The sequence below is a fragment of the Bos indicus genome, chromosome 1 (genome assembly GCF_029378745.1).
Source record: "Bos indicus isolate NIAB-ARS_2022 breed Sahiwal x Tharparkar chromosome 1, NIAB-ARS_B.indTharparkar_mat_pri_1.0, whole genome shotgun sequence".
In the NCBI taxonomy this organism is placed as follows: Eukaryota; Metazoa; Chordata; class Mammalia; order Artiodactyla; family Bovidae; genus Bos; species Bos indicus.
The window spans coordinates 66,340,914-66,365,385 of NC_091760.1; the positions used below are offsets into that span (position 1 = coordinate 66,340,914).

At 33.4% G+C, this 24,472-nt stretch overlaps 1 protein-coding gene across 4 annotated transcripts in view; it reads left to right on the forward strand.

The window, feature by feature from the left end:
- Positions 1-24,472, forward strand: part of STXBP5L (syntaxin binding protein 5L) — a 321,677-nt gene that overhangs the window by 107,439 nt on the left and 189,766 nt on the right. For all 4 annotated transcript variants that reach the window (XM_070788639.1, XM_070788654.1, XM_070788646.1 and 1 more), the window contains exons 6-7: positions 12,867-13,001; positions 20,129-20,192. In XM_070788639.1, coding sequence (XP_070644740.1) covers positions 12,867-13,001; positions 20,129-20,192 — 199 coding nt within the window. The remainder of the gene's footprint in view (positions 1-12,866; positions 13,002-20,128; positions 20,193-24,472) is intronic.

The following is a 24,472-nucleotide window of genomic DNA, read 5'->3' on the forward strand; positions in this document are numbered from 1 at the left end:
TTTATTTTTCTGTGTTTTTTATTCTGTTGCATTGGTATATCTTTTTGCTGCTGCTGCTGCTAAGTCGCTTCATTCGTGTCCAGCTCTATGTGACCCCATAGGTGGCAGCCCACCAGGCTCCCCTGTCCCTGGGATTCTCCAGGCAAGAACACTGGAGTGGGTTGCCATTTCCTTCTCCAATGTGTGAAAGTGAAAAGTGAAAGCGAAGTCGCTCAGTCATGTCCAACTCTTAGCGACCCCATGGACTGCAGCCCACCAGGCTCCTCCATCCATGGAATTTTCCAGGGAAGAGTACTGGAGTAGGGTGCCATTGCCTTCTCCAGGTCTATCTTTTTATCCCTCTGCAAATACAACACAGTCTTATTTACTGTAGATAAATATGGTCTTAAAATTGGGTAGGCGGTTTCCTCCCACTTCATTCTTCTTTTGCACAATTGCTTTAGTTATTCTTGTTCCTTTGCCTTTTGATATAAATTTTAAAATAAGCATGTCAACAAAATCTACAAAAATACTTTGCCAGAGTTTTATAAAAATGTAAACTGATGTTTTTTTACAATGTTGAGTATTAAAATTCATGAACACAATTTGTTTACTTATATCTTTTCTTTCATCTGGGTTTTGTAGATTTTAGCACTCGAGTTCTGTAATTGTTTTTAGATTTATATCTCAGTATATCATATTTTGAGTGATTTTAAGTGGTGTTGCATTTCAGTTTTCAGCTTCTACATGTTCATTGCTTGTAGATAGAAATACAACTGAGTTTTGTATGTTTATCTTGTATGCTGCAACATTACTGAACTTATTAACTCTATGAGTTTCTTTGCAGATTTCTTAGGATTTTCTATGTTGACCAGCATATTATCTGCAAACAGGGAAGTTTTATGCATTACATGCCTTTATTTCTTTTTCTTGCTTTCTTGCATTGGCTGGAACTTCCTCAAACTATGTTTAAGAAGAAGGATGAGAAGGATGAGAAAAGCCATGCTGTCTTGTTCTTGATCTTTAGGGAGGAAAGCATTCATTATTTCACTACTAAACATGTTCTTGTAGGCTTTGGGAAGCTGATCTTTATGAAGTTGAGAGAGTACTCTCTAATACTATTTTTGCTGTTAATGTGAATGAGTGTTGAATTTTGTCAAATCTATTTCTGCATCAATTGATACGATCATGTTATCTATCTCTTTTAAACTGTTATATGATGAATTACATTGGCTGATTTCCCAATATTGAGTTAGCCTTGCATTCCTGGAATAAGCCTCTGTTGGTCTTTTTATATATTGCTGTATTCTATTGGATAATCTTTTGTTAAGGACTTTTACACCAGTATCCATGAGGATTATTGGTGCATAGTTTTCTCCCTCTTCCCAGCTTCAATAAATTAAAATGACAAGTAAAACTTACTTACGGTTTTCTTTATTATATTGTCCTCACTCGATTTCACTTTCAGGTAATCCTGTCTTTATAGAATGACTTGGAAAGTTTTCCCTCTTGTATTTTCTGGAAGAGATTGTTACAATTGGTGATAGTTTTTCTTTAAGTATTCGATAGAATTCTCTTCTGAAACCACATGGGGCTGAAGATTTCTTTTCTGGAAGTTTAAAAATTATAAATTAAAATTTGTTAGTAGTTATAGGGACTAATCTGTCTACTTCAGATTTGGGGAATTGCTCTGATTTTTGCTTTTTTGAGGAATTAGTTCACTTAATAAGTTGTCAGATATACTTTGTAAAATTGTTACTATCATATTTAACTTTGTATAATCTACAGTAATATTCCTTTTTAATTCCTAATATTGGTAAATTATCTTTCCTATCTTTTTTTCTTGTCAGTTTTGCCAGAGATTTTTCTGTTTTATTGAACTTTTCAAGGAATTGCTTTTTGTTTCATTGATTATGAATTACACAGTTGGCTTTAGTTATTCTTGTTCCTTTGCCTTTCATATAAATTTTAAATAAGCATGTCAACAGAATCTATAAAAATACTATGCCAGAGTTTTATAAAAATATAAATTGACATTTTTACAATGTTGAGTATTAAAATTCATGAACACACTTTGTTTACTTATATCTTTCATCTGTGTTTTGTAGATTTTAGCACTCAAGTTCTAGAATTGTTTTTAAATTTATACCTTAGCTTTATATCTCCATTGTTTTACTGTTTTCAATTTCATAATTTCTGCTCTTTTATTATTATTTTTTGTCTACTTGGTTTGGATTTCTTTTGCTCTTATTTTTCTAGGTTCTTTAGAGTGGGAGATTAGACACTGATTTGAAACTTTTTCCTTTTTTGTAACATAAATATTCAGTGCTATAAATTCCCTTTTGGTGTTGCTTTAGGAAAAGTTTCAAGTCAATATCTAAGCTCTCACCTGTTTTGATATATTGCATTTCCAGTGTCATTCAGTTCAGTGTATTTTTTGAATTCACTTGTGATGACTTCTTAGGCCCATGGATTACACATATGTTGCTTAGTTCTAAATGTTTGGAGATTTTTCCTGTTATCGTTCTTCTGTTGATTTCTTGTTTGATTCCATTGTGTTTAGATAACACATTCTATATGACCTGAATTATGTTATTTACTGAGGTTTGTTTTTTAACCCAGGATCTCATCTGTCTTAGTATATGTTTTTTTGTGACTTCTAGGATAGAATGTCTATTTTGCTGTTGTTTGGTAGATTAATCTATAAATGTTGATTACTTCCTGTTGGCTCATGGCTATATTGAGTTCTTTTGTATCCTTACTGATTTTCTAGAGACAGGTGTTGAAGTCTCCTACTAGAATCATAAATTCTTTTTTTCTTTTCAGTTTTATCAGTTTTTGCTTCATGTATTTTGCAACCTGTTGTTTGATGTATGCACACACATTTGGGATTGTTATTTCTTCTTGGTGGACTGATATTTTATCTTTACATTATGTCTCTCTAGTTATTTTCTTGCCTCAGAACTCTTTATAATTTGATATTATATAACTTATTCTTCTTTCTTTTGATTAATGTTTGTGCGGTATAGCTTGTCCTTCTTGTTAGCTCAATATAAGTAAAGTTTCTTGTAGACAGTGTATAGTTGGGTTGTTTTTTTTTTTTAAACTCAGTCTGTCAATCTGTGTATTTTAGTTGGTGTTTATATTTTCTGTAATTGATACCTCAGGACTTAAGATCTCATTTTATTTTTTGTAGTCTGCTTGTTGGAGAAAATCTATTTTTCACTTGGTATTTTTTCTCTTGCTGTTCTGTTTTTAATTTTTTTTCAGAATTTCATTTATATATCTTTATTTTTTAGTGTTTCTTTGTATCACTTCCTTTCTTTAGAGGTTGCTGTAGGTGCTTCATTATATGTAAACAAATTATCACAGTCTTTTGCTTTTGCATTTTCACAGTTTGAATGAAGTATAAAGACCAATTTTTTTATTTCCCTGTATTTCCCTCATTTATAATAAATTTTCCTTCTCTATATTTAGAACCAGATCGGACTGTGTTATAATTTTTTTCCAATTGTCAAACATAATTTAGGGAATTCAAGAGAATGAAAATACATTATACTTACTCATATTTTTACTTTTTGTTATTTTTATTCACACTTGATATTCAGATATTCCTTTTTTATCATTCATTTTTCTTAAGTAAATTCCCTTTAACTATTCTCTTTGAGTTGATATTTTAGTGACAATTTCTTGGTTTTCCTTCATTTTTAATAAAACTAGAAATATATTTGGTGTGGATAGAATTCTGGGTTGACAGTTCTTTTCTTTATACCCTTGAGCAATGCTCTACTTCCTTTTGGCTCCCTGTTTTCTGATGAGAAATCTACTATCATTGGAATGTTCCCCCTGTAAGTGCTGTTTTCTCTTGCCACCTTCAAGATGTTTTTCTTTTCTTTTTTAGTTTTCAGATGTTTGGTTATGATCTGTCTTGGTTTTATTTCTTTGGGTTTATCCTTTTGGGTTTTGGGGTTTTTTTCAGTTTTATGAATCCTTTGTTTTGACTTTTACCAATTTTGGAAAGGTTTTAAACATTTTTGGACTACTTTTTCAGTCCCATCCTTTCCTTCTGGGAAACTGATAACATGATTTTTAGATCTTTTGTTTTTGTCCCACAGGTCTTTGAGTCTCTGATTTTTTTTTAACATCTACTTTCTGCTTTACAGATTGGATAAATGTTTTATATTTGAGTTCACTGACTCTTTCTTCTGTTTCCTCCATTCTGCTGTTCAGTTTATCTGTAGGTTTAAATATATTCTTTTTTAAAAGTATTTTCTTTATTGTACTTTTCAGTAGTGAAATTTGTATTTGGTTCTTCTTTATACTCCCGTTTCTTTGCTGATACTTTCTACTTTTTTCATTTTATTTTATTCATAATTGTTCCATTTTTACGATACCTCCTTTTAAATATTTATCAGTAAATTCTAACATCTGTATCATCTTCACATTGGTAGCTATTTTTCATACATTCCCGTTGAAATTTTTCTTTCTTTTTTTTGATATGCATAATTTTTTATTTCAAACTGAACATTTCCAGTATAATATTCTGATACCCTAAGCCTTGTTTAAACCTTTGATTTTGGGTGGGTTGTTTTGACATTGTTTAGCAGCAGAAGCGCAGGTATTCTCTAATTGCTATCTGGTGAGAATAGAAGTTTAGGTTCCCTAGTTGGCCTTCACTAACACCTTAGTGAGATAGGGAGAGGCATCTTACTGGGGTGGAGTATGGCTTCCATTATACTTCTACTTTAATCACCCTGACCAGACCTGTGACTCATTCTAACTCTCCCAACATGGCTTCCAATAACTTGCTTCTCTCATTTGGAAATTGAAATATTCTAGATACAAAATGTTAATTCTGTCACTGTAGAAGAATGAGAATAAGCTTCCCAGAATTGCATTTGTGAAAAAACCATTTATTATTAAAAAACCATTAAAAAACCATTTATTATTCCCTATGGGAATGCAAAGATTTGACTTATTTTTAAAATTTGACTTACTTGTTTTCCAACTAATTATGAACAATAAAATTCAGTGAATTTTTTTACTATCTGGTTAATTAAAGACCTTTAAGACAATGAAATTCAAATTTTCACTAATTAGTTTTATCTCTTGTATTATAATTCTAGCTAGATACAGGCTGTCCAAAGTTATTTTTTTCTTAAACAAATTTTGATTCCTTATTTTTGCTTTTATGATTTTAGGTTTTCAACTAAAACTCCTAAATATCAACCTTTGGCTTCAGATGCTGAGAGAATACTGTCTGTCTCTTTCCTCTGTTATTGGGTTTTTTTTTTTTTAATTTTATTTTTAAACTCTACAATATTGTATTAGTTTTGCCAAATATCGAAATGAATCCGCCACAGGTATACATGTGTTATTGGGGTTTTTATTATCATCATTATTATAACCGTCATGAGCTGTTTCAGGGGTACTACATCACGTTATCCCTTCTACAAGGTGGCATTCCTACTACTAACTAGGTAGTTTATGTTCTTATCCTAAAATTTGAAGAGTAAGTAAGCAGCAGTCATTCAGCCACAGAACTACATTTCTTAAAATGCAGTTCATGAATTTTATCAGAATCATCTAGAGGAGTGCTACCTAAACTTTCATGTGTGTGTGACTCACCTGGGGGGGGTCTTCACAAAATGCCATTTCCAATTCTGGGGTTGTGCCTGACACTCTGAATTTCTGCTAAGTTCCGGGTGACATTCATGCTGCTGGTCTATAGACTTCATGTTGAGTAGCAAAATATTTATTAAAATATCAGTCATATGTTCCTCCCCAGGTCCATGGATTCAGTTTGTGTGACTGGAATCTGGGATATGCATTTTAGTGAGACATTTATCTGTACTAAAAATATAAAGTTGTTATAATTTCATGGTTCTTAACTGTAATTGTGCATCAAAGCCACCCAGAAAGAGTTTTAAAGTAGTAATCCTAGATATTACTCCAGAACTACTTAATTGTCATTCCCTGTTATTTGTATTTTTAATATGCAGAATCATACATCTGACTCTGAGTATAACCAAGTTGTAAAGAATGATTATAAATATTTTAGAAGGAACAGGAGGCAGAGTCATCATGCTTGATACTAGAAGTTTCACCTGGAATATAGATTAAAAGCTTCCTTGGTAGCTCAGATGGTAAAGTGTCTGCCTGCAATGTGGGAGACCTGGGTTCGATCCCTGGGTTGGGAAGACCCCCTGGAAAAGGAAGTGGCAACCCACTCCAGTACTTTTGCCTGGAAAATCCCGTGGACGGAGGAGCCTCGTAGGCTACAGTCCATGGGGTTGCAAAGAGTCAGACACAACTGAGCAGCTTCACTGTAGATTAAAAAAATTAGACTAAAATTGAACTACATTAGAATTTAGGGGGAAAACATTACAAGGTTGAAATCTTCCACTGTTTTATACAACATAATTTTTATAATTTTAAGCCATTTTCTTTTTAAATGTATATTTTTGGTTTGTGTATTGATAGTGTTTCTCAAACTAGGATCTGTGGGCATAGTTTGGGGTTGTGAATTATCCATAGTAATTTCTGATTGTAATATTTTTGTTTTATAATTAGACTAATGGAAATATTCTGAATGATTTGAATAAACCATTTTATGCAAAAATGCTGTCATACAATTTAATATTTGAAGTTATATTTGCATTTTATGGTTGTGTTGGCATCAAGTAGTATCGTTTTAATTGTTATGGGTTATGTGTCATGTATTCATGCCAAATAATTATAAAATTATGTGATGGTGTACTGTGGAACAGAATTCAAAGGTACTAAGTGGTAAAAGAGAAGCACAGAGTAAGTGTAGACTCACCAAATTGAAAACAACCTGTGTAGACAGAATCATCCATATTGTGAGGTTTTTTAAGTTTTAAAAAAATTTCTCACTCATGTAAATTAATGTCATTTGAATTCTAACTTTAGTTTTATTCATATTTTTATTTTTGTGTATATAAGAGCCATAAGTATGAGGAATTTATATCTTATTTTTATATATGGTTTAAGAAGTTATAACAGTAAATCAGAAGTGAGGAGCAGCAAAAAATTTTTTAAAGATCTGTATATTATTCAATCTTGGGAAGTGTGTATTTTGTTTATTTAATATGCGTATGTAACAAATCGGAGAAGGCAATGGCACCCCACTCCAGTACTCTTGCCTGGAGACTCCCATGGACAGGGGAGCCTGGTAAGCTGCAGTCCATGGGGTCGCTAAGAGTTGGACATGACTGAGCGACTTCACTTTCACTTTTCATTTTCATGCATTGGAGAAGGAAATGGCAACCCACTCCAGTGTTCTTGCCTGGAGAATCCCAGGGACGGGAGAGCCTGGTGGGCTGCCGTCTATGGGGTTGTGTCTATGCGGTCGCTAAGAGTCAGACACGACTGAAGCGACTTAGCAGCAGCAGCATGTAACAAATATGTGAAATTAAAGAGTTCTTTGACCTTTAATGACCCAATCCACATACTGTACACTTTCTACTATAGCTTTCCTTGATTTCTGGAAATTCCTCTGGAATTAATTTCATACTTGAATTAATTTCATAATTGAGTGAAATCCTCCTTCCTTTGAACTCTTTATAGCAATTAACACATTTTACTTTTGTTTTTCTTACTTGTCAACTTGTCTTATCTCTGTTGTTAGATGTTATTAATATATTTTTAAAGGAAAAAGAATAAGTATGTTGTAATCAAGAGAGGACTTTTTATAAAGAATTGTACAGTGAAGGCCGCATACATGGATAAATGAAAGAAATACTGTGGATATCTTAAGTGATTTACTGTGAAAGAATGATAGTAAATATGGATATAGGAACAATATTATTTTTTCAAGGTCCATATATAATAGAAAATCATCTTGCAGGTGGTGGTGGTAGTAAATAAATTATCAATGAAAATGCTATTATTAAGTACAATAAGTTAAGTCCTGTAGTACTATCGATTAGTCACTTATAGGGTGGATAGCCATTCCCTTCTCCAGGGTATCAAATACACAGCACAAGTATAATCATGTATTCTCCTTCACTTATGTCCATCATCTTAAGTAAATCACATTACTTTTTCTTTTTTTTAATTTTAAGAGTTTATTTGAGCAAAAATCAATTTGAATTGGGCAGTGCCAATAGAAGTGATTAGGAGTGCTCACAGATAGCTAGGGGCAAGGCTTTTATAGATAAGACCTGAAAGTAAATCAAGGAATTATTGAATTGGCTATAGCTTAAGTAGCTGCTTTATTTAGGAAAGTGTAGTTGGCTCTTTGTAAGTGATTGTCCTTAAATTTCAATTTCTTTTTTTTTTCCCTTGCAGTTTTACTGTGATAAAATGGATATACGGCGCTGTCTTAAAGTATACACTGTAATGACTATTTACATGCATCATGAAATGATAATTACAATAAAGAGTGAACAGTGATTCAGTATTTCTATATATACTTTTAGTTATTAACTGTCACTGTACAAAGATATTACATTACTGACTACATTTCATCCCTATGACTCATTTATTTTGTAGCTAGAAGTTTGTACCTCTTCACTTCCTTCACCTATTTCTCTCATCTTCCCACTTCCCTCTTCCAGCAACAACCTGTTTGTTCTCTGTATATAACTATTTGTTTTGTTATGTTCATTTGATTTGTTTTTGAGATACCACACTTAAGTGAAATCATATAATAGGTGTATTTCTGCCTGACTTGTTTCACGTAACAAAAGATCCATCCATATTGTCACAAATAGCAAGATTTTATTCATTTGGTAACTGAGTAGTTTTCCATTGTATATGTATATATCACATTTCCTTTATCCATTCATGTATTGGTGGGCACTTATGTTGCTCCTATATCTTTGCTATTGTCAGTAATGCGTCAGTGAACATAGGGATGCATATGTCTTTTCAAATTAGTGATTTTATTGGGTTCAGATTAACTCTGGAATTCTTTCTTGTTTAACCACTACTCATCAGTTGGACATTAGACATAAGATGAAACACTTTTGTCATAAAGGGTCTAGTTTCTTATCAATCAGAATGAGGAATACAGTACTGTGGTTCAAGGAATATTTATAATTCTCTTTGGAACTTCTTCATGTATTCTATTGATCTTGTACATAATGTAAAGTCTGTATTGGAATTTTGCCACTTGGTTCAGGTCTCATTACTTAGACTTTTCTCCTTAACCATGTAAATGACTATACAACCTTTAAGCTAGCTCCTTTTCTGCCCAAAACTCCTGTATTTATGTCTATTTTAATGGGATTAGCGTTTTTTTTTTTTTTTTTTCTTTCTTTCTTTTGGTTCAGAAAGTTCAGTTCAGTTGATCAGTCATGTCCAACTCTTTGCAACCTCACGGACTGCAACACGTCAGGCTTCCATGTCCATCACCAACTCTCAGAGCTTGCTCAAATTCATGTCTATCGAGTCAGTGATGCCATCCAGCCATCTCATCCTCTGTTGTCCCCTTCTCCTCCTACCTTCTATCTTTCCCAGCATCAGGGTCTTTTCAAATGAGTCAGTTCTTTGCATCAGGTGGCCAAAGTATTCGAGTTTCAGCTTCAGCATCAGTCCTTCCAATGAATATTCAGGACTGATTTCCTTTAGGATGGACTGGTTAGGTCTCTTTGCAGTCCAAGGGACTCCCAAGAGTTCAAAAGCATCAATTCTTCAGCACTTAGCTTTTTTTTATAGTCCAACTCTCATATCCATACACAACTAATAGAAAAACTATAGCTTTGACCAGATGGAACTTTGTCAGCAAAGTAATGTCTCTGCTTTTTAATATGCTGTCTAGGTTGATCATAGCATTTCTTCCAAGGAGCAAGCATCATCATCTGCAGTGATTTTGGAGCTGAAAAAAATAAAGTCAGCCACTGTTTCCACTGTTTCCCCATCTGTTTGCTATGAAGTGATGGGACTGGATGCCGTGATCTTAGTTTTTTGAATGTTGAGTTATAAGCTGGCTTTTTCACTCTCCTCTTTCACTTTCATCAAGAGGCTCTTTAGTTCGTCTTCGCTTTCTGCCATGAGGGTGGCATCATCTGCATGTCTGAGGTTATTGATATTTCTCCCGGCAATCTTGATTCCAGCTTGTGCTTCTTCCAGCCCAGCGTTTCTCATGATGTACTCTACATATAAGTTAAATAAGCAGCGTGACAATATACAGCCTTGACGTACTCCTTTCCCAATTTAGAACCAGTCTGTTATTCCATGTCTGTTTCTAATTGTTGCTTCTTGACCTGCATACAGATTTCTCAGGAGGCAGGTAAGGTGGTCTGGTAATCCCATTTCTTGAAGAATTTTCCACAGTTTGTTGTGACCTACACAGTCAAAGGCTTTGGCATAATCAATAAAACTGAAGTAGATGTTTTTCTGGTATTCTCTTGCTTTTTTGATGACAACAGATGTTGGCAATTTGATCTCTGGTTCCTCTGCCTTTTCTAAATCTAGCTTGAACATATGGAATTTCATGGTTCATGTAATATTGAAGCCTGAGCATTGCTTTGCTAGCATGTGAGATGAGTACAATTGTGTAGTAGTTTGAACATTCTTTGGCATTGCCTTTCTTGGGGATTGGAATGAAGGACTGACCTTTTCCAGTCCTTTGGCCATTGCTGAGTTTTCCAAATTTGCTGGCATATTGAGTGCAGCACTTTCACAGTAGCAACCTTTAGAATTTGAAATAGCTCAACTGGAATTCCTTCACCTCCACTAGCTTTGTTGGTAATAATGCTTCCTAAGGCCCACTTGACTTTGCATTCCAGAATGTCTGGCTCTGTGTGAGTGATCACACTATCATAGTTATCTGGATCACGAGGATTTTTTTTTTTTTTTACAGTTCTTCTGTGTATTCTTGCCACCTCTTCATAATATCTTCTGCTTCTGTTAGGTTCATATCATTTCTGTCCTTTATTGCACCCATCTCTGCATGAAATGTTCCCTTATTATCTCTAATTTTCTTGAAGAGATCTCTAGTCTTTCTCATTCTGTTGTTTTCCTCTATTTCTTTGCATTGATTACTGAGGAAGGCTTTCTTATCTCTCCTTGCAGTTCTTTGAACTCTGCATTCAAATGGGTATATCTTTCCTTTTCTCCTTTGCCTTTCACTTCTCTTCTTTTCTCAGCTATATGTAAGGCCTCCTCAGACAACCATTTTGCCTTTTTGCATTTCTTTTTCTTGGGGATGGTCTTGATCACTGCCTCCTGTACAGTGTCCTGAACCTCTGTCCATAGTTCTTCAGGCACTCTATCAGATCTGATCCCTTGAATCTGTCACTTCCACTGTTTAATTGTAAGGGATTTGATTATTGATTATTTAGAAAGGGTGATCATAAATCCTTTTTAAAATGAGCTTCCTCTTTCTACATAGATTGAATTGAAAATTGGTTGTTTATTGACTAGAAACATGACTATTAAGTTATTTCCTGTAGAACTTTATTTGGCAACAGCACTTCTGGACTTTAGGTTTAAACAAAATTGTTTAATATCATATATGTTATATTTTAATTAGATTATCAACTAACTCTGTAAATGTGTATGTAATAACAAGAGTTCTAGTTTTTGAATTTAGTGTGCTGGGTGCCTTCGGCAGGATATTTTTGAATACATAAAGTTTGGGCTTCGCAGGTGACGCAGTTGTAAAGAACCTGCCTGACCAATGCAGGGAGATGCAAGACACATGGGTTTGATCCCTAGGTCAGGAAGATCCACTAGAGGAGGAAATGGCAACCCACTCCAGTGTTCTTGCCTGGAAAATCCCATGGACTGAGGAGCCTGGCAGGCTATATTTAGCCCATGGGCTTGCAAAGAGTTGGACATGACTGAGCATGCACACACACAAGGGTGTACAGAAAGTCAGTGAACCAGACTGAAAATATAAATTTGACATGCTGCATGTTCAATTACTAAAGAGGTACAAGATGAAATCCTTCTTGGAATTTATCATTCACTTTCATTTTTTTTTCCATAGTGGTCTGTCTGCTTAACATCAGAATTCTGTTTTTCTCTTCTAACAGTTTGCCAGCTCCTTTTCTAAATAAATTCTAGGAAATATTATGGTTTAATAACAAGTTCTGGCAAGAAGATAACTGTGAACTTATCCCTCATGTCTTTTTAAAAGTCGTTAAGGAGCATAAGTAGGCCAAACTAGAAAAAGTGATGATACTGTGAATAGAAGACTAATAAATCCCCAGATTTCATATATAGGAGTCATGGTTGCTCTGGCTGTGGAACAAGTTCCCAGAATTGGTCAGAAAGCCCATTGTGAAGATAAAGGCAGGACAAAAAAATAAAGAAATAGTATAATGGATCTCTAACCTTACAAGTTTTCTTTATACTATTTAAATGCCAAGCATCAGGAAAAAAGTAAATAATTTATTGCTTAATGTAGACAAAGCTATAGTCTCTCTGAGAACTCTGAAAATTATGTTTCATATATACCTAATTTTTATTTCAAGTGACATTATTATAAAAATCCAAACATAGCTTTGTAGAAATGCAGTAATTTTTCAACCAGACAGTAATGGATTTGAATCCCAGTTTTGCCACTTATTAGCTGTCAGTCCTAGGCAAGTAGAAGTACAAATTCTTGACCTCAGTTTCCTCTTTGTAAAGAAAAGTTGTATATATGTCTTGAAGTGCTATTTTCAGAATTAGAAATAATATATATCAGTGTCCATATCAGACACTTATTTAATAGTGATTGCCTTATCATTATTATTTTTAATGACATAATCTTGTCATTTACCCTATAAACTCTGCTAATAATTAAGTGCTACTGAGTATATAGTAAATTTTATTGTTTATATAGCTATCACTGTAAAAAGTGTAAAGAAAATTTAATGCTGACCAGATATAAAACTTAGATATTTTAATTGTAATTTTCTTTCTTTCAGAATTACTTACTGTCATCTACCTTTCCAGAGTAAATGGCTCTATGTTGGAACAGAAAGAGGAAATACACATATTGTAAATATTGAATCTTTCATTCTTTCTGGATATGTTATCATGTGGAACAAGGCAATTGAACTGTAAGTTTGAACTTGAATACCACTATATTTGGATTAAATATTTTTTAGAGTTATATAGTACATATATATATCAAATTCCAGAGTTATTTGAAACATCAGTAGCTAATTTATGATGAATTTGAGTGAAATGTTCATCTAAAATAATTGAAAACTATAAAGTCTTTTAAAAATAGATATTGAAGTATTAACAGATGCTGATTTTAGCCTTTACAAATATTATAAATAATCAAGGGCTACTATGTATGCAAGCTCTGTGGTAAAATAGTAAGGCTTATTCTAAAAGGTATACATGAAAATCATGTCATTTCTTTATAGTCAGTATAGCCACTTCCAGTGGGAATGGCAAGAGGATTGTTACCACCTATAGTTTAATTTAAAATAATCATGGTCAGTTCACGTGTTTTTAAATACTGATAGCTTATTCTTTTGGAGAAGGCAATGGCAACCCACTCCAGTACTCTTGCCTGGAAAATCTCATGGTTGGAGGAGCCTGGTAGGCTGCAGTCCATGGGGTCGCGAAGGACACGACTGAGCGACTTCACTTCCACTTTTTCCTTTCATGCATTGGAGAAGGAAATGGCAACCCACTCCAGTGTTCTTGCCTGGAGAATCCCAGGGACGGGGGAGCCTGGTGGGCTGCTGTCTATGGGGTCACACAGAGTCCAACACGACTGATACGACTTAGCAGCAGCAGCAGCAGCTTATTCTTTGCTTGCCCCAGTAACATATTTTTCTGGGTTCTAATTGTGATATATACAGCTTTTTGGATACGTGGCTGATGGCTATTACCATTTTCACTTTGGCACTGATATTTACGTTTCTGCACATGTAAAATGTGAAATCCCTCCGATGTGAAACTTTATGGAATTTCAAGCCATCTTTTGTAGTATATATACAAACAATTCTCCTTGTCAGTGTGTTAGTTGGGAAAACTATTTTTCTTTAATAAATATTTATGCTCTGTACATCCAGGTCCTTAATAAGGTACGTTTGACTTGAGGTTGACTCATTCGCTCTCTTACATATACATATTCTAAGTTATATAATTGTTTTTCTCTAAAACTCTGATTAAAACAGCCTGTTTTCATGAAATTTGACTTTGGTTTTCATAATAAATCTACTATTCCGTATTCCCAATATTTCAATGTACATGTATATTGCTTGATAAGAAGGGGATATTAGTAGTTATAATCTTATTACAATTATCCATTTGTATTGTGTCCTAATGAGTCTTTTTTTTAAATTAATGGTAACTCTTCCTCATTAGAATAAGAATAGCTTCAGGGCAGAATTCTTTGTTTGTTGGTCATTTTTTTTTTCATGTTTGTCTTATTTTGGTGATTTCCACAGAGCAGCTACTAAATAACTAATGACATTAGTGAAAATTAGTATGATAAATAGATACACAGTGCTGTTGACTTAAAGCTTTCATTTATAATTATGATTGGTATGAGATTTTTGTTCATATATATTTTAATATTTTATGTATATATTTTTAAAAACATTTGTCCTATAGACAGTTATGTGTTTCTCAAAAAGTATTTATTTTTTCAGCTATTTGGGAAAGGCTTTCCCCCCTATAATCTTAAGTCTATAAAAGCATTACACAATGCTCAGCTTAATACTTGTTTTCATAATGTTTTGGGATACTGATAGACACAAGTAAACCCAAGAGATAGAGGTTTTATACAAATTTACTATTAGTTACAAATAGTAATAGATTTGTGTTCAGTCCAATGCTGTTAAAGTAATTAAGAAGTATTTTTTTGTAAACAGATCAAATATTTCACCATTCTTACAGTGTTATTTCTATATTCATTTACTTAACAAATCCTTTTCATCATTCAGATTAATACTACCTGAACTATGACTTATACCCATATGTATTTACATAGTCTATATACTTTATATTTTCTGAACTAATGAAAATTTTAAAATGCATGTTATAAAGGAGGATAAAACTAGGAGAAATTAAAGAAATAAAATAAGGCATTTTTATTTTTCATAATATCTTATACGTGTGATTCTGAATAGAATCTCCCATTTATATAAATATAGTGTTTTATGAAGTTGTATGTACCTCTGAAAATAACCTTGAAATATCCTCAAGAAATTATTAGTAGCTACCTTATCTCCTTTTTATTGCTTTATTTAGATCAGATTTCCAAAAGTGTGTTCCATGGTAATATAGTCCCACTGAGATAGATATAATTTTAAATCCCAACTTCCAACTTCCCGAACAGTCAGTCTTTTAATTGCTGTCTGCCTCTTGAGATACATTAGGAAATGCAAACCACTTAGTAATATGTGTTAAGAGTTTGGGACAGTAATAAAATATGTATTTAATTAAGAAGAGTCATTTTATAATTAGAACTTTACACAAATTTTAACAGGACATTTTAAGTGTGAGAAATGCAGAATTATCTTTAAGATGTGAGATTTTCTATTTTAAGTTCTTGAAATACTTTTCATTCAGTGTTTTGTCTTTTTAGCTTGTTTGTGTTTTCGGTGAAGTCTCCCAATTGTAATTGTAGGCAGTTCTCATAATTATAAATTGTTCGTGTTCCCATAGTGTATATGTTAGTTATTTGGAAACTGGAGGCCATTTTTGTGATGTCTGTAGAAACAATAATGTCTATAGAAAATAGTCTTTATAATGTCTTTATAAAATAGTAGTATAACAAAGTGACATTAAAAAATTTAATTGGAAAATATATTCCAGGTTATAGCAAAGAGATAGGTGTTTCTGCAGAGCAGTCCCACTTAAAAAAAAAAAGGAGGGGGGACCTATTTTTCCTACATGTGATTAAAAATTTGAACATGAAGTTTAGAACTAAATAATAAATATAAGGCTTACAGTCTTCAAATATATTTTCTGAGCACTATGATACGCTAGCTCCTGCTGCTGCTGCTAAGTCGCTTCAGTCATGTCTGACTCTGTGCGACCCCATAGACGGCGGCAGCCCACTAGGCTGCCCCGTCCCTGGGATTCTCCAGGCAAGAACACTGGAGTGGGTTACCATTTCCTTCTCCAATGCATGCAAGTGAAAAGTGAAAGTGAAGTCGCACAACTAGAAACCAGTATAAACTAGGAAGACATAATTTCTCTCTTCTTGGAGATTCCAGTGTAATAAAGGTGAGATTAAGTAAAAAGGCAATTACACTATATTGGAAATATAATGTTGCAATTTTGTAAGAAGGATGCCTAATATAGATGTGAGGTCTCAGAGAAGTATCTGTGAAGGAAGTTACCATCCATGAGATCTGAAGGATGAGTCTCAGTTAGATGAGTGGAGAATCAGCTCGGGGAGAGGGTTTCCAAGGGAGGAAACAGAAATGTTAAAGGATAGAGTGTGAGAGAGGTTTTGTTCCATGAAGAGAAATTTTAAGGATTTTTGTTAGTTGGGAATGGCTAGGAGAAAGGATGGCAAGAGATAAAGCTGAGAAGATAGTAAAGATACATAGTATGAAAGTCTTATAAGCCAATTTGAGCATTTAGACTTCATCTAAGGTCAGGAACTAGGTTTTGAAGGGTTTTAAGAGAAAAATTCACTTTACCAAACTTGCACTTAAAAAGTCTACTCTGAATGCAGGCATGGAGAAATCACTGAAAAGAGAAAAGACTGTGTTCTTGGCAAAAATTATGGAGCATTTAGGAGTGAAGATAAGCTGACACATTAAAGAAATAGTTAGAAGACAGAAGAGGCAATACTTGGGTCTTGTGGGAAGATGTAAGAATAATAGAGAATTGAGTGAGTATTTGGCTTAACTATGTAGACAAAGGTGTCATTTAGTGAAAGAAAGCAGGAGATTAAGTAAGTTGGGAGTAAAATAATGAGCTCAATTTTAGGTAGGTTGAGTTGTGTGTATTTTTAAGTTATTCAAATGGAATTGGTATGGGAGAATGGAAGGATGTGGGGTATATGGAATATATCAGAATATTTTATATGTATATTCTGAACCTAATAACATCAGAATTTACATAGACATTGGAACTATGAGAATATATGAGATTGTACATGGAGAATGTATATAAATGAAGTAGCAAACTTGTAGACAATGAACCAGTTTTGACTCATGGGTATGTTTTGTTTGCCCATCAAAGTATTTAAGTATATTCTGAATTATTAGTTTCCAGTATTTAAGAACTAGTAGAATAGAGATGAAAAATTGAATTTCCAGCTTTTCATGAAAACAATTCCTAATGAAACAATCCCAGTCTAGTATTCGTGCATGACAGTCAGTAATCAACTGAAACTAACAACTTCCCTTTTGTAGGTGGGTAGTGTGTTATCATTCCCATATGGGCTTCCCTGGTGGCTCAGGAGGTTAAGAATCTGCCTGCAATGCAGGAGACTCAGGTTCGATCCCTGGGTCGGGAAGATCCCCTGGAGAAGGGCATGGCAACCCATTCCAGTATTCTTATATAGAGGATCCCATGGACGGAGGATCCTGGTGGGCTACAGCCTGTGGGATCTCAAAGAGTTGGATATGACTGAACGACTAACACATTCACATTCAATGTGCTATCCAGTTTGGCACAGTTCTTATTCAGCCTATTGAACTCATTTACAATACCTACCTGGCTCCTGTGGTCTCTTGAATTCATGATCATATATAATATGGGAATACATTTCAGTCTAGAATAGAATACAAAGGAATACCAGTATTTAAGATATGGGAAGAGAAAGTCCACAAAAGAAACTATCACGAAGCCATTGTGATGAATGGGAGGAAGAGAAATAAATAGGGATTTTAGAATTACTGGGCATTGTTTAGATGACTGTCCCATGAATTTAAGTTCATTGATAATTCTATCTAAAACAATTTTTATGAGATTTGCAGAATCCATAGTACACAACTGCTTTTTAAAGTAGTTTCTAATGGCCATAATTTTTGCAAAGAATGCTTGGTAGTTTTTGAAAATTCAATGTTGGTGAGAAAAGTCAGAAAAAAATACATCAAAATGTTAATAGTCATGTAGAGAAATGAGAGTTTTCCTTTTAACTTCTGTTATCTTCTAACTTTCAGGGTTCTTTTATTTTTTACAATTAAAAAAAAATCTCTTCTATAGCCTGAAAAAGTTATTACAATAACTTTAACTCTAGATTTTTTTCTAAACTTAAGTGTTTTGTAGAGTCTGATAAGTTAGTCTTGCATATGGTCTAACTTGCATATGGTCAGATTTGCAGTGTTGATTTGCATATCATGTCTCTAAGAAGTTCTGTAAAAGAAAAACAAAATATTGAACTTTAAATCAGACTTTCCCAAACTTTTTTTGATATAGAACACTCTTTATGTGAAACACCTTATATATTCACTAGTTTATCATGGTACTTGTTGTTCCAATCAAACACAAGAGGCATAGGAATTTTGATTTATTGGATATTATTAGTTACCAAAAGATAATTGAAGGACATTGTCTTTTATCAGAGGCCTTTATACTGTAATAAGGCAGTGCACTTATATGTGAATGATATATTACATATAAATATAGGAGAACTGCAAAAAACTATATAAACTTTTCATGAAGCCGTTTCTTCCTGAACATATCCTAGAATGCAAGTAGTAACTCTAGTATCGAATTATTCCAATGATTTATAACAAACTTAATACATACTATTTATTAAGTACTATGTTTTGGTATTACGTTAAGTGTTGTATGTGTATTCTAATCCTCACTGTTATTCAGTAGGTCCACTGCTATCATCTCCATTTTTAAGTGAAAAAATTTAGAACAAAACCACTGATAAGATATATAATAAATATGTATTTATTAATAATTCTTTGAGTTACTCTAGGGAGTTGTATCTGGGGAACCTGGAGTTGCATAATTTGTCACTTTTGTCTGACTCCAAAGGATTTCTAAAATTTAAATTTTCTTGTTTTGTGCAGAATATTTGATGGTTTTCACCTGTGCCTAAGAAATAAATTATAACTATGTCAAGTATACTTATAATAGGGTTAATCTAGCACAATTAGTTCATTGAAGACAGGATGTGGAAAAATGAGCAATCATCTATGTCATACCAGTTCATGTCATATTTAATTCACAATAATCATACTCAGTGGTGGTATCTGTTAAGGTAGGAAACATGAAAAACATGCCAAATATTGGAATAGGATAAATTTAAAGTCAGATTAGCAGAGCAAAGATCCTTTTAACAGTATGCTCTTAGGCTGTTATTGATTATCCTAGTTAACCAGATAAATGAGACATAACCAGTGAAGTAGGTTTCCCCAATTTCTCAGATTTTTGTAAGATAGCTATCACTGGCAAGAGTCTATTTGTAGATCAAAGGAGCCCCTGTACTACCCTTTAGAAGCAAAATCAGAAATTTCTTTTTTTTTTTTTTCTAAATTCCATATATATGCGTTAGTATACTGTATTTATGTTTTTCCTTCTGGCTTACTTCACTCTGTATAATAGGCTCCAGTTTCATCCACCTCATTAGAACTGATTCAAATGTATTCTTTTTAATGGCTGAGTAATACTCCATTGTGTATATGTACCACAGCTTTCTTATCCATTCATCTGCTGATGGACATCCAGGTTGCTTCCATGTCCTGGCTATTATAAACAGTGCTGCGATGAACATTGGGGTACACGTGTCTCTTTCCCTTCTGGTTTCCTCAGTGTGTATGCCCAGCAGTGGGATTGCTGGATCATAAGGCAGTTCTATTTTCAGTTTTTTAAGGAAGAAATTTCTTGTCAAAGGAAATTTTAAATTTGATATGTACTTTGCAGTTTAGTTGAAACAGGTTTACAGCATTACCCTTGTGGTTATATAAGTCCTTTTGTCTGTATAAGTACAACTTCATTCTTAAATTTTAAGAGAAGCAGATCTAGCAACACACAGATAAGCATATAAGATAATGAAGAATGCCATTGTTTGTGGATCAATGTTCTTAAACCAGATTTTTAAAAATAGTCCTACTTTAATAGAGTTAGTAGGGAAAAGAAAAATAGTCTTAAAGAAAAACAACCGAGAGCTCAAATTAGTTTATGCTAAGCTCCAGAATATTGGGAGTATATTTCACTGTAATCTTAATTCCTTTATTTCAGTCTCTAATGGTAAAGTGTTTTAATGTCTTTTTAAAGTGACTCTCTTGAATTGATTTAACAGATCCACAAAGACTCATCCAGGTCCAGTTGTGCATTTAAGTGATAGTCCAAGAGATGAAGGGAAAGTGAGTATTACAATACCATTATTCTTGAATTTATTTTTCTTATTCTTGAATAAAGGTGTTTCTTACTGTTATTTTATATGTAACATCTAGTACAATGCATTCAGTGTAATCTAAAATTAAAACATGTTGAATGAATGAATGAGCAAATGAATGAATGTATTATTTACACTAATAATGGTTCCAAATTGAATTATTAGTTTCACCTAGAGTTAAGTTGATATTTAATTATAAAATTTTGAGAAAGGCATATAACACATGTGCTGTGTTGTGCTAAGTCACTTCAGTCATGTCCAACTCTTTGCAACCCCGTGGACCATAGCCTAGCAGGCTTCTGTGTCTCTGGGATTCTCCAGGCAAGAATACTGGAGTGGGTTGCCGTTCCTCCCCCAGAGGATCTTCCTGACCTCGGGATTGAACCCGGGTCTCTTATGTCTCCTGTACTGGCAGGTGGGTTCTTTACTACTAGTGGCAGAATTTTGAGGAAGGCATATAACATACTGAACAATTTTAATTATCAAGTATTTTATGCTTAAAGTTAAAAATATTATCAATATCATTAATCATTGGCCCATGATATTCAGTAATGGTAAAGATAAACAGCAATATTAAGTAATCATAAATTAGCCAATCTTAATTTTATAAATAGATAATAATGTAGAAAATGTTCTCAGATTGCAGAAATAGTATTTAATAATTTCCATTATTCATAATTTTCTTTTAATGATTTGACCCTTGGGTCAGGAAGATCCCATGGAGGGAAGACATGGCAACACAACAGTATTCTTGCCTGGAGAATCCCATGGACAGAGAAGCCTGGCAGGCTACAGTCCATAGGGTTGTAAAGACTCAAACACAACTGAGCAACTGAGCATGCATAATTTAATGATGAGAAACAAAGTTGATAAAAGCTCTAAAGTGTCACTTTCATTATCAATATTGTCTCTTCAAATGTATATATTTTTGCTAAGTACTAAATGAAACACACAAATAAATTATATAGATTTGGTTCTTTATTTTTAAATAATAGAAACTGGATTAGCCTAATAAATACTGAGCCTGAAAGACAAGTCCCCTGATAGTAAGAGAAAGTACATTGAATTTCTTCAAATTGATTTATAAATAGTGTAATTCCAATCAAGTGTCATTCAGATTTACTTTTTAAATTGAAATTCGGTTGATTTACATTATTATATTAGTTTCATGTATAAAATATAATGATTAAATATGTTTACAGATTATATTCCACTAAAAGTTATTAAAAGATAATGGCTCTAATTCCCTATGTTATACAATATATCCCTTGTTGCTTATCTATTTTATAGATATTAGTTTTTATCTCTTAATCCTGTACTCCTAATTTACCCCTCCCCCTTCAATCTCCATTCTGGTAATCACTAGTTTATTTTTTGTTTCTGTGAATCTATTTCTGTTTTGCTGTATATACTTATTTGTATTATTTTTAGATTGCAAATTTAAGTGACATATAGTATTTGTGTTTGAATAATTTTACTAAGCATAATGTTCTCTAAGTCCATCTGTGTTGCAGCAATTGGTAGAGTTTTGTTTCTTTCTATGCTGAATTATATTTCATTGTATATATATGTGTGTATATATAACTGCCAAATTCTTTTTATGTGTTCATCTATTCGTGGACATTTGGGTTGCTTCCATATCTTGGCTATCATAAATGGTGGCGGTTTAGTAACTAAGTTGTGTCCGACTCTTTTGACCCCATGGAGTGTAGTCTGCCAGAGACTCTCCAGGCAAGAATACTGGAGTGGGTTGCTATATCCTTCTCCAGGGGATCCTTCTGACCCAGGAATCGAACCCAGGTCTCCTGTACTGCTTGGATTGCTTCCATATCTTGGCTATCATAAATAGCACTGTTTTAAAGATTGGGGTGCATGTATTCTTTGAATTATGTGTTCATTTTCTTAATATATATACCCAGGAGTGGAACTGCTGGATTATATGGTATTTCTGATTTTAGTTTCTTGAGAAACTTTCATGCTTCTTTCCATAGTGGCAGGACTAATATACATTCTGACCAACATGTACAAGGGTTCCCTTTTCTCCACATCCCCTCCAATATTTGTTATCTATGGACTTTTTGATGACAGTCATCTGACAGGTACGAGGTGATATCTCATTGTGGTTTTGATTTGCATTTCTCTAGTAATTAGCATGGAGAAGGCGATGGCACCCTACTCCAGTACTCTTGCCTGGAAAATCCCATGGATGGAGGAGCCTGGTAGGCTGCAGTCCATGGGGTCGCTAAGAGTCAGACATGACTGAGCGACTTCACTTTCACTTTTCACTTTCATGCATTGGAGAAGGAAATGGCAACCCATTCCAGTGTTCTTGCCTAGAGAATCCCAGGGACGGGGGAGCCTGGTGGGCTGCCATCTATGGGGTCGCACAGAGTTGGACATGACTGAAGCGACTTAGCAGCAGCAGTAATTAGCAGTGTTAAGCATCTTTTCATGTCCCTGTTTGCTGTCTGTATGTCTTCTTTGGAAAAAGGTCTATTTAGGTCTTTTACCCATTTTTAAATTGGGTTGTTTGTTTTTTTAAAATATTGAGTTGTATGAGTTGTTTATGTATTTTGAGTATCAATTTCTTAGTCATATCATTTGCAAATATTTTCTCCCATTTTGTTGGTTGTCTGTTTATTTGTCAATGGTTTCCTTTGCTGTGTGAAAGCTTTTAAGTTTAATTTGGCCCCATTTGTTTATTTTTGCTTTGTTTCTTTTGCCTTAGGATACAGTTTTTAAAAAAATAAATATTGCTACAATTTATGTCAAGTGTTCTTCCTATTTTTTTCTAGGAGTTTTATAGTTTCAGGACTTACATTATATCTTTAATCCATTTTGAGTTTATTTTTGTATATGGTATGAGGAAATCTTCTATTCTCACTGTTTTACATGTAGCTCTCCAGTTTTCCCAGAACCACTTATTGAAGAGACTGTCTTTTCTCCATTTTATATTTTTGCCTCCTTTGCTGTATATCAATTGACCGTAGATGCAAGGGTTTATTTCTGGAATCTCTATTCTGTTTTATTGTTGTATATGTCTTGTTTTGTGCCTGCGCCATGCTTTTTTCATTATTATAGCCTTGTAGTATAGTCTGAAGTCTGGGAGCATGTTACCTTCAGCTTTGTTTTATCCTTTCAAGATTGTTTTAGCAATTTAGCATCTTTTGTGATTCCATATGAATTTTAGGATATTTGTTCTAGTTATGTAAAAAAAAAAAATCTCATGAGTATTTTGATAGAAACTGCATTAAATCTGTAGATTGCTTTGAATGTATAGACATTTTAATTGGACGGTTTCATAGAAGAATTCTGACAGACATATAAAGAAGGACTTATACTTATCATTCCCAAACTCTTCCAAAAAAAATAATTTGAAGATGACAGCACACTCCAAATATCATTCTACTAGTCTGGTGCTACCCTGATACCAAAACCAGACAGATACATTACAAAAAAAGAAAATTACAGGTCAGTATCTTTGATGAATATAGATGTAAAAATTCTCAGCAAAGCTTTAGGAAACAGAATCCAAAAATATGTTAAAAAGATCATACACTATGATCAAGTAAGATTTTTCCCAGGAGTGCAAGGATGGTTTGACATTGCAAATCAATCAGTGTGATACACAACAGTAACAAAAGGAAGAATAAAAAATCACACTCAATTCAATAGACACAGAAAAAGACTTTGACAAAATTCAACATCCTTTGATGATACAAGCCCTTAGTAAAGTAGGTATGGAGAATTTACTTATTTTTTAAAAATTTACAAGCTGATTTTTAAATTCATAATAAAAATGAAATGTTTAAGAATAGCCAAAATTTTTTTTTTTTTTTTTTTAATGAATAACATTGTGATATTGGTACAGGGCAATACAAGAAAGCCAATGGATCTAAAGAGATATTCCAGAAACGATTCAGGTATTTGGGAGAATTTTGTGTATTTTAAAGAAGATATTTCAGGGTATGATCAACTATTAAATAACTGGCTTTGGTCAGTTGGTATTCAGTTTGAAAAAAATTTTAAGACCTTATCAAGTAATGGAACAGGAATTGAAAAATGAGCATCTAGACATAGCAATCATGATTATGCCCATACATACCAGTATGGGCAACTTGTTGTCAACATTTAAAATATGTTGATAGAAAATCCATTTCAGATATTTATCCTATTTATAGGACCAACAGGCAAAATATTGAAAATAGCCTAAAGGTCTATTAATAAAAAATTGAATAAATGAATGAT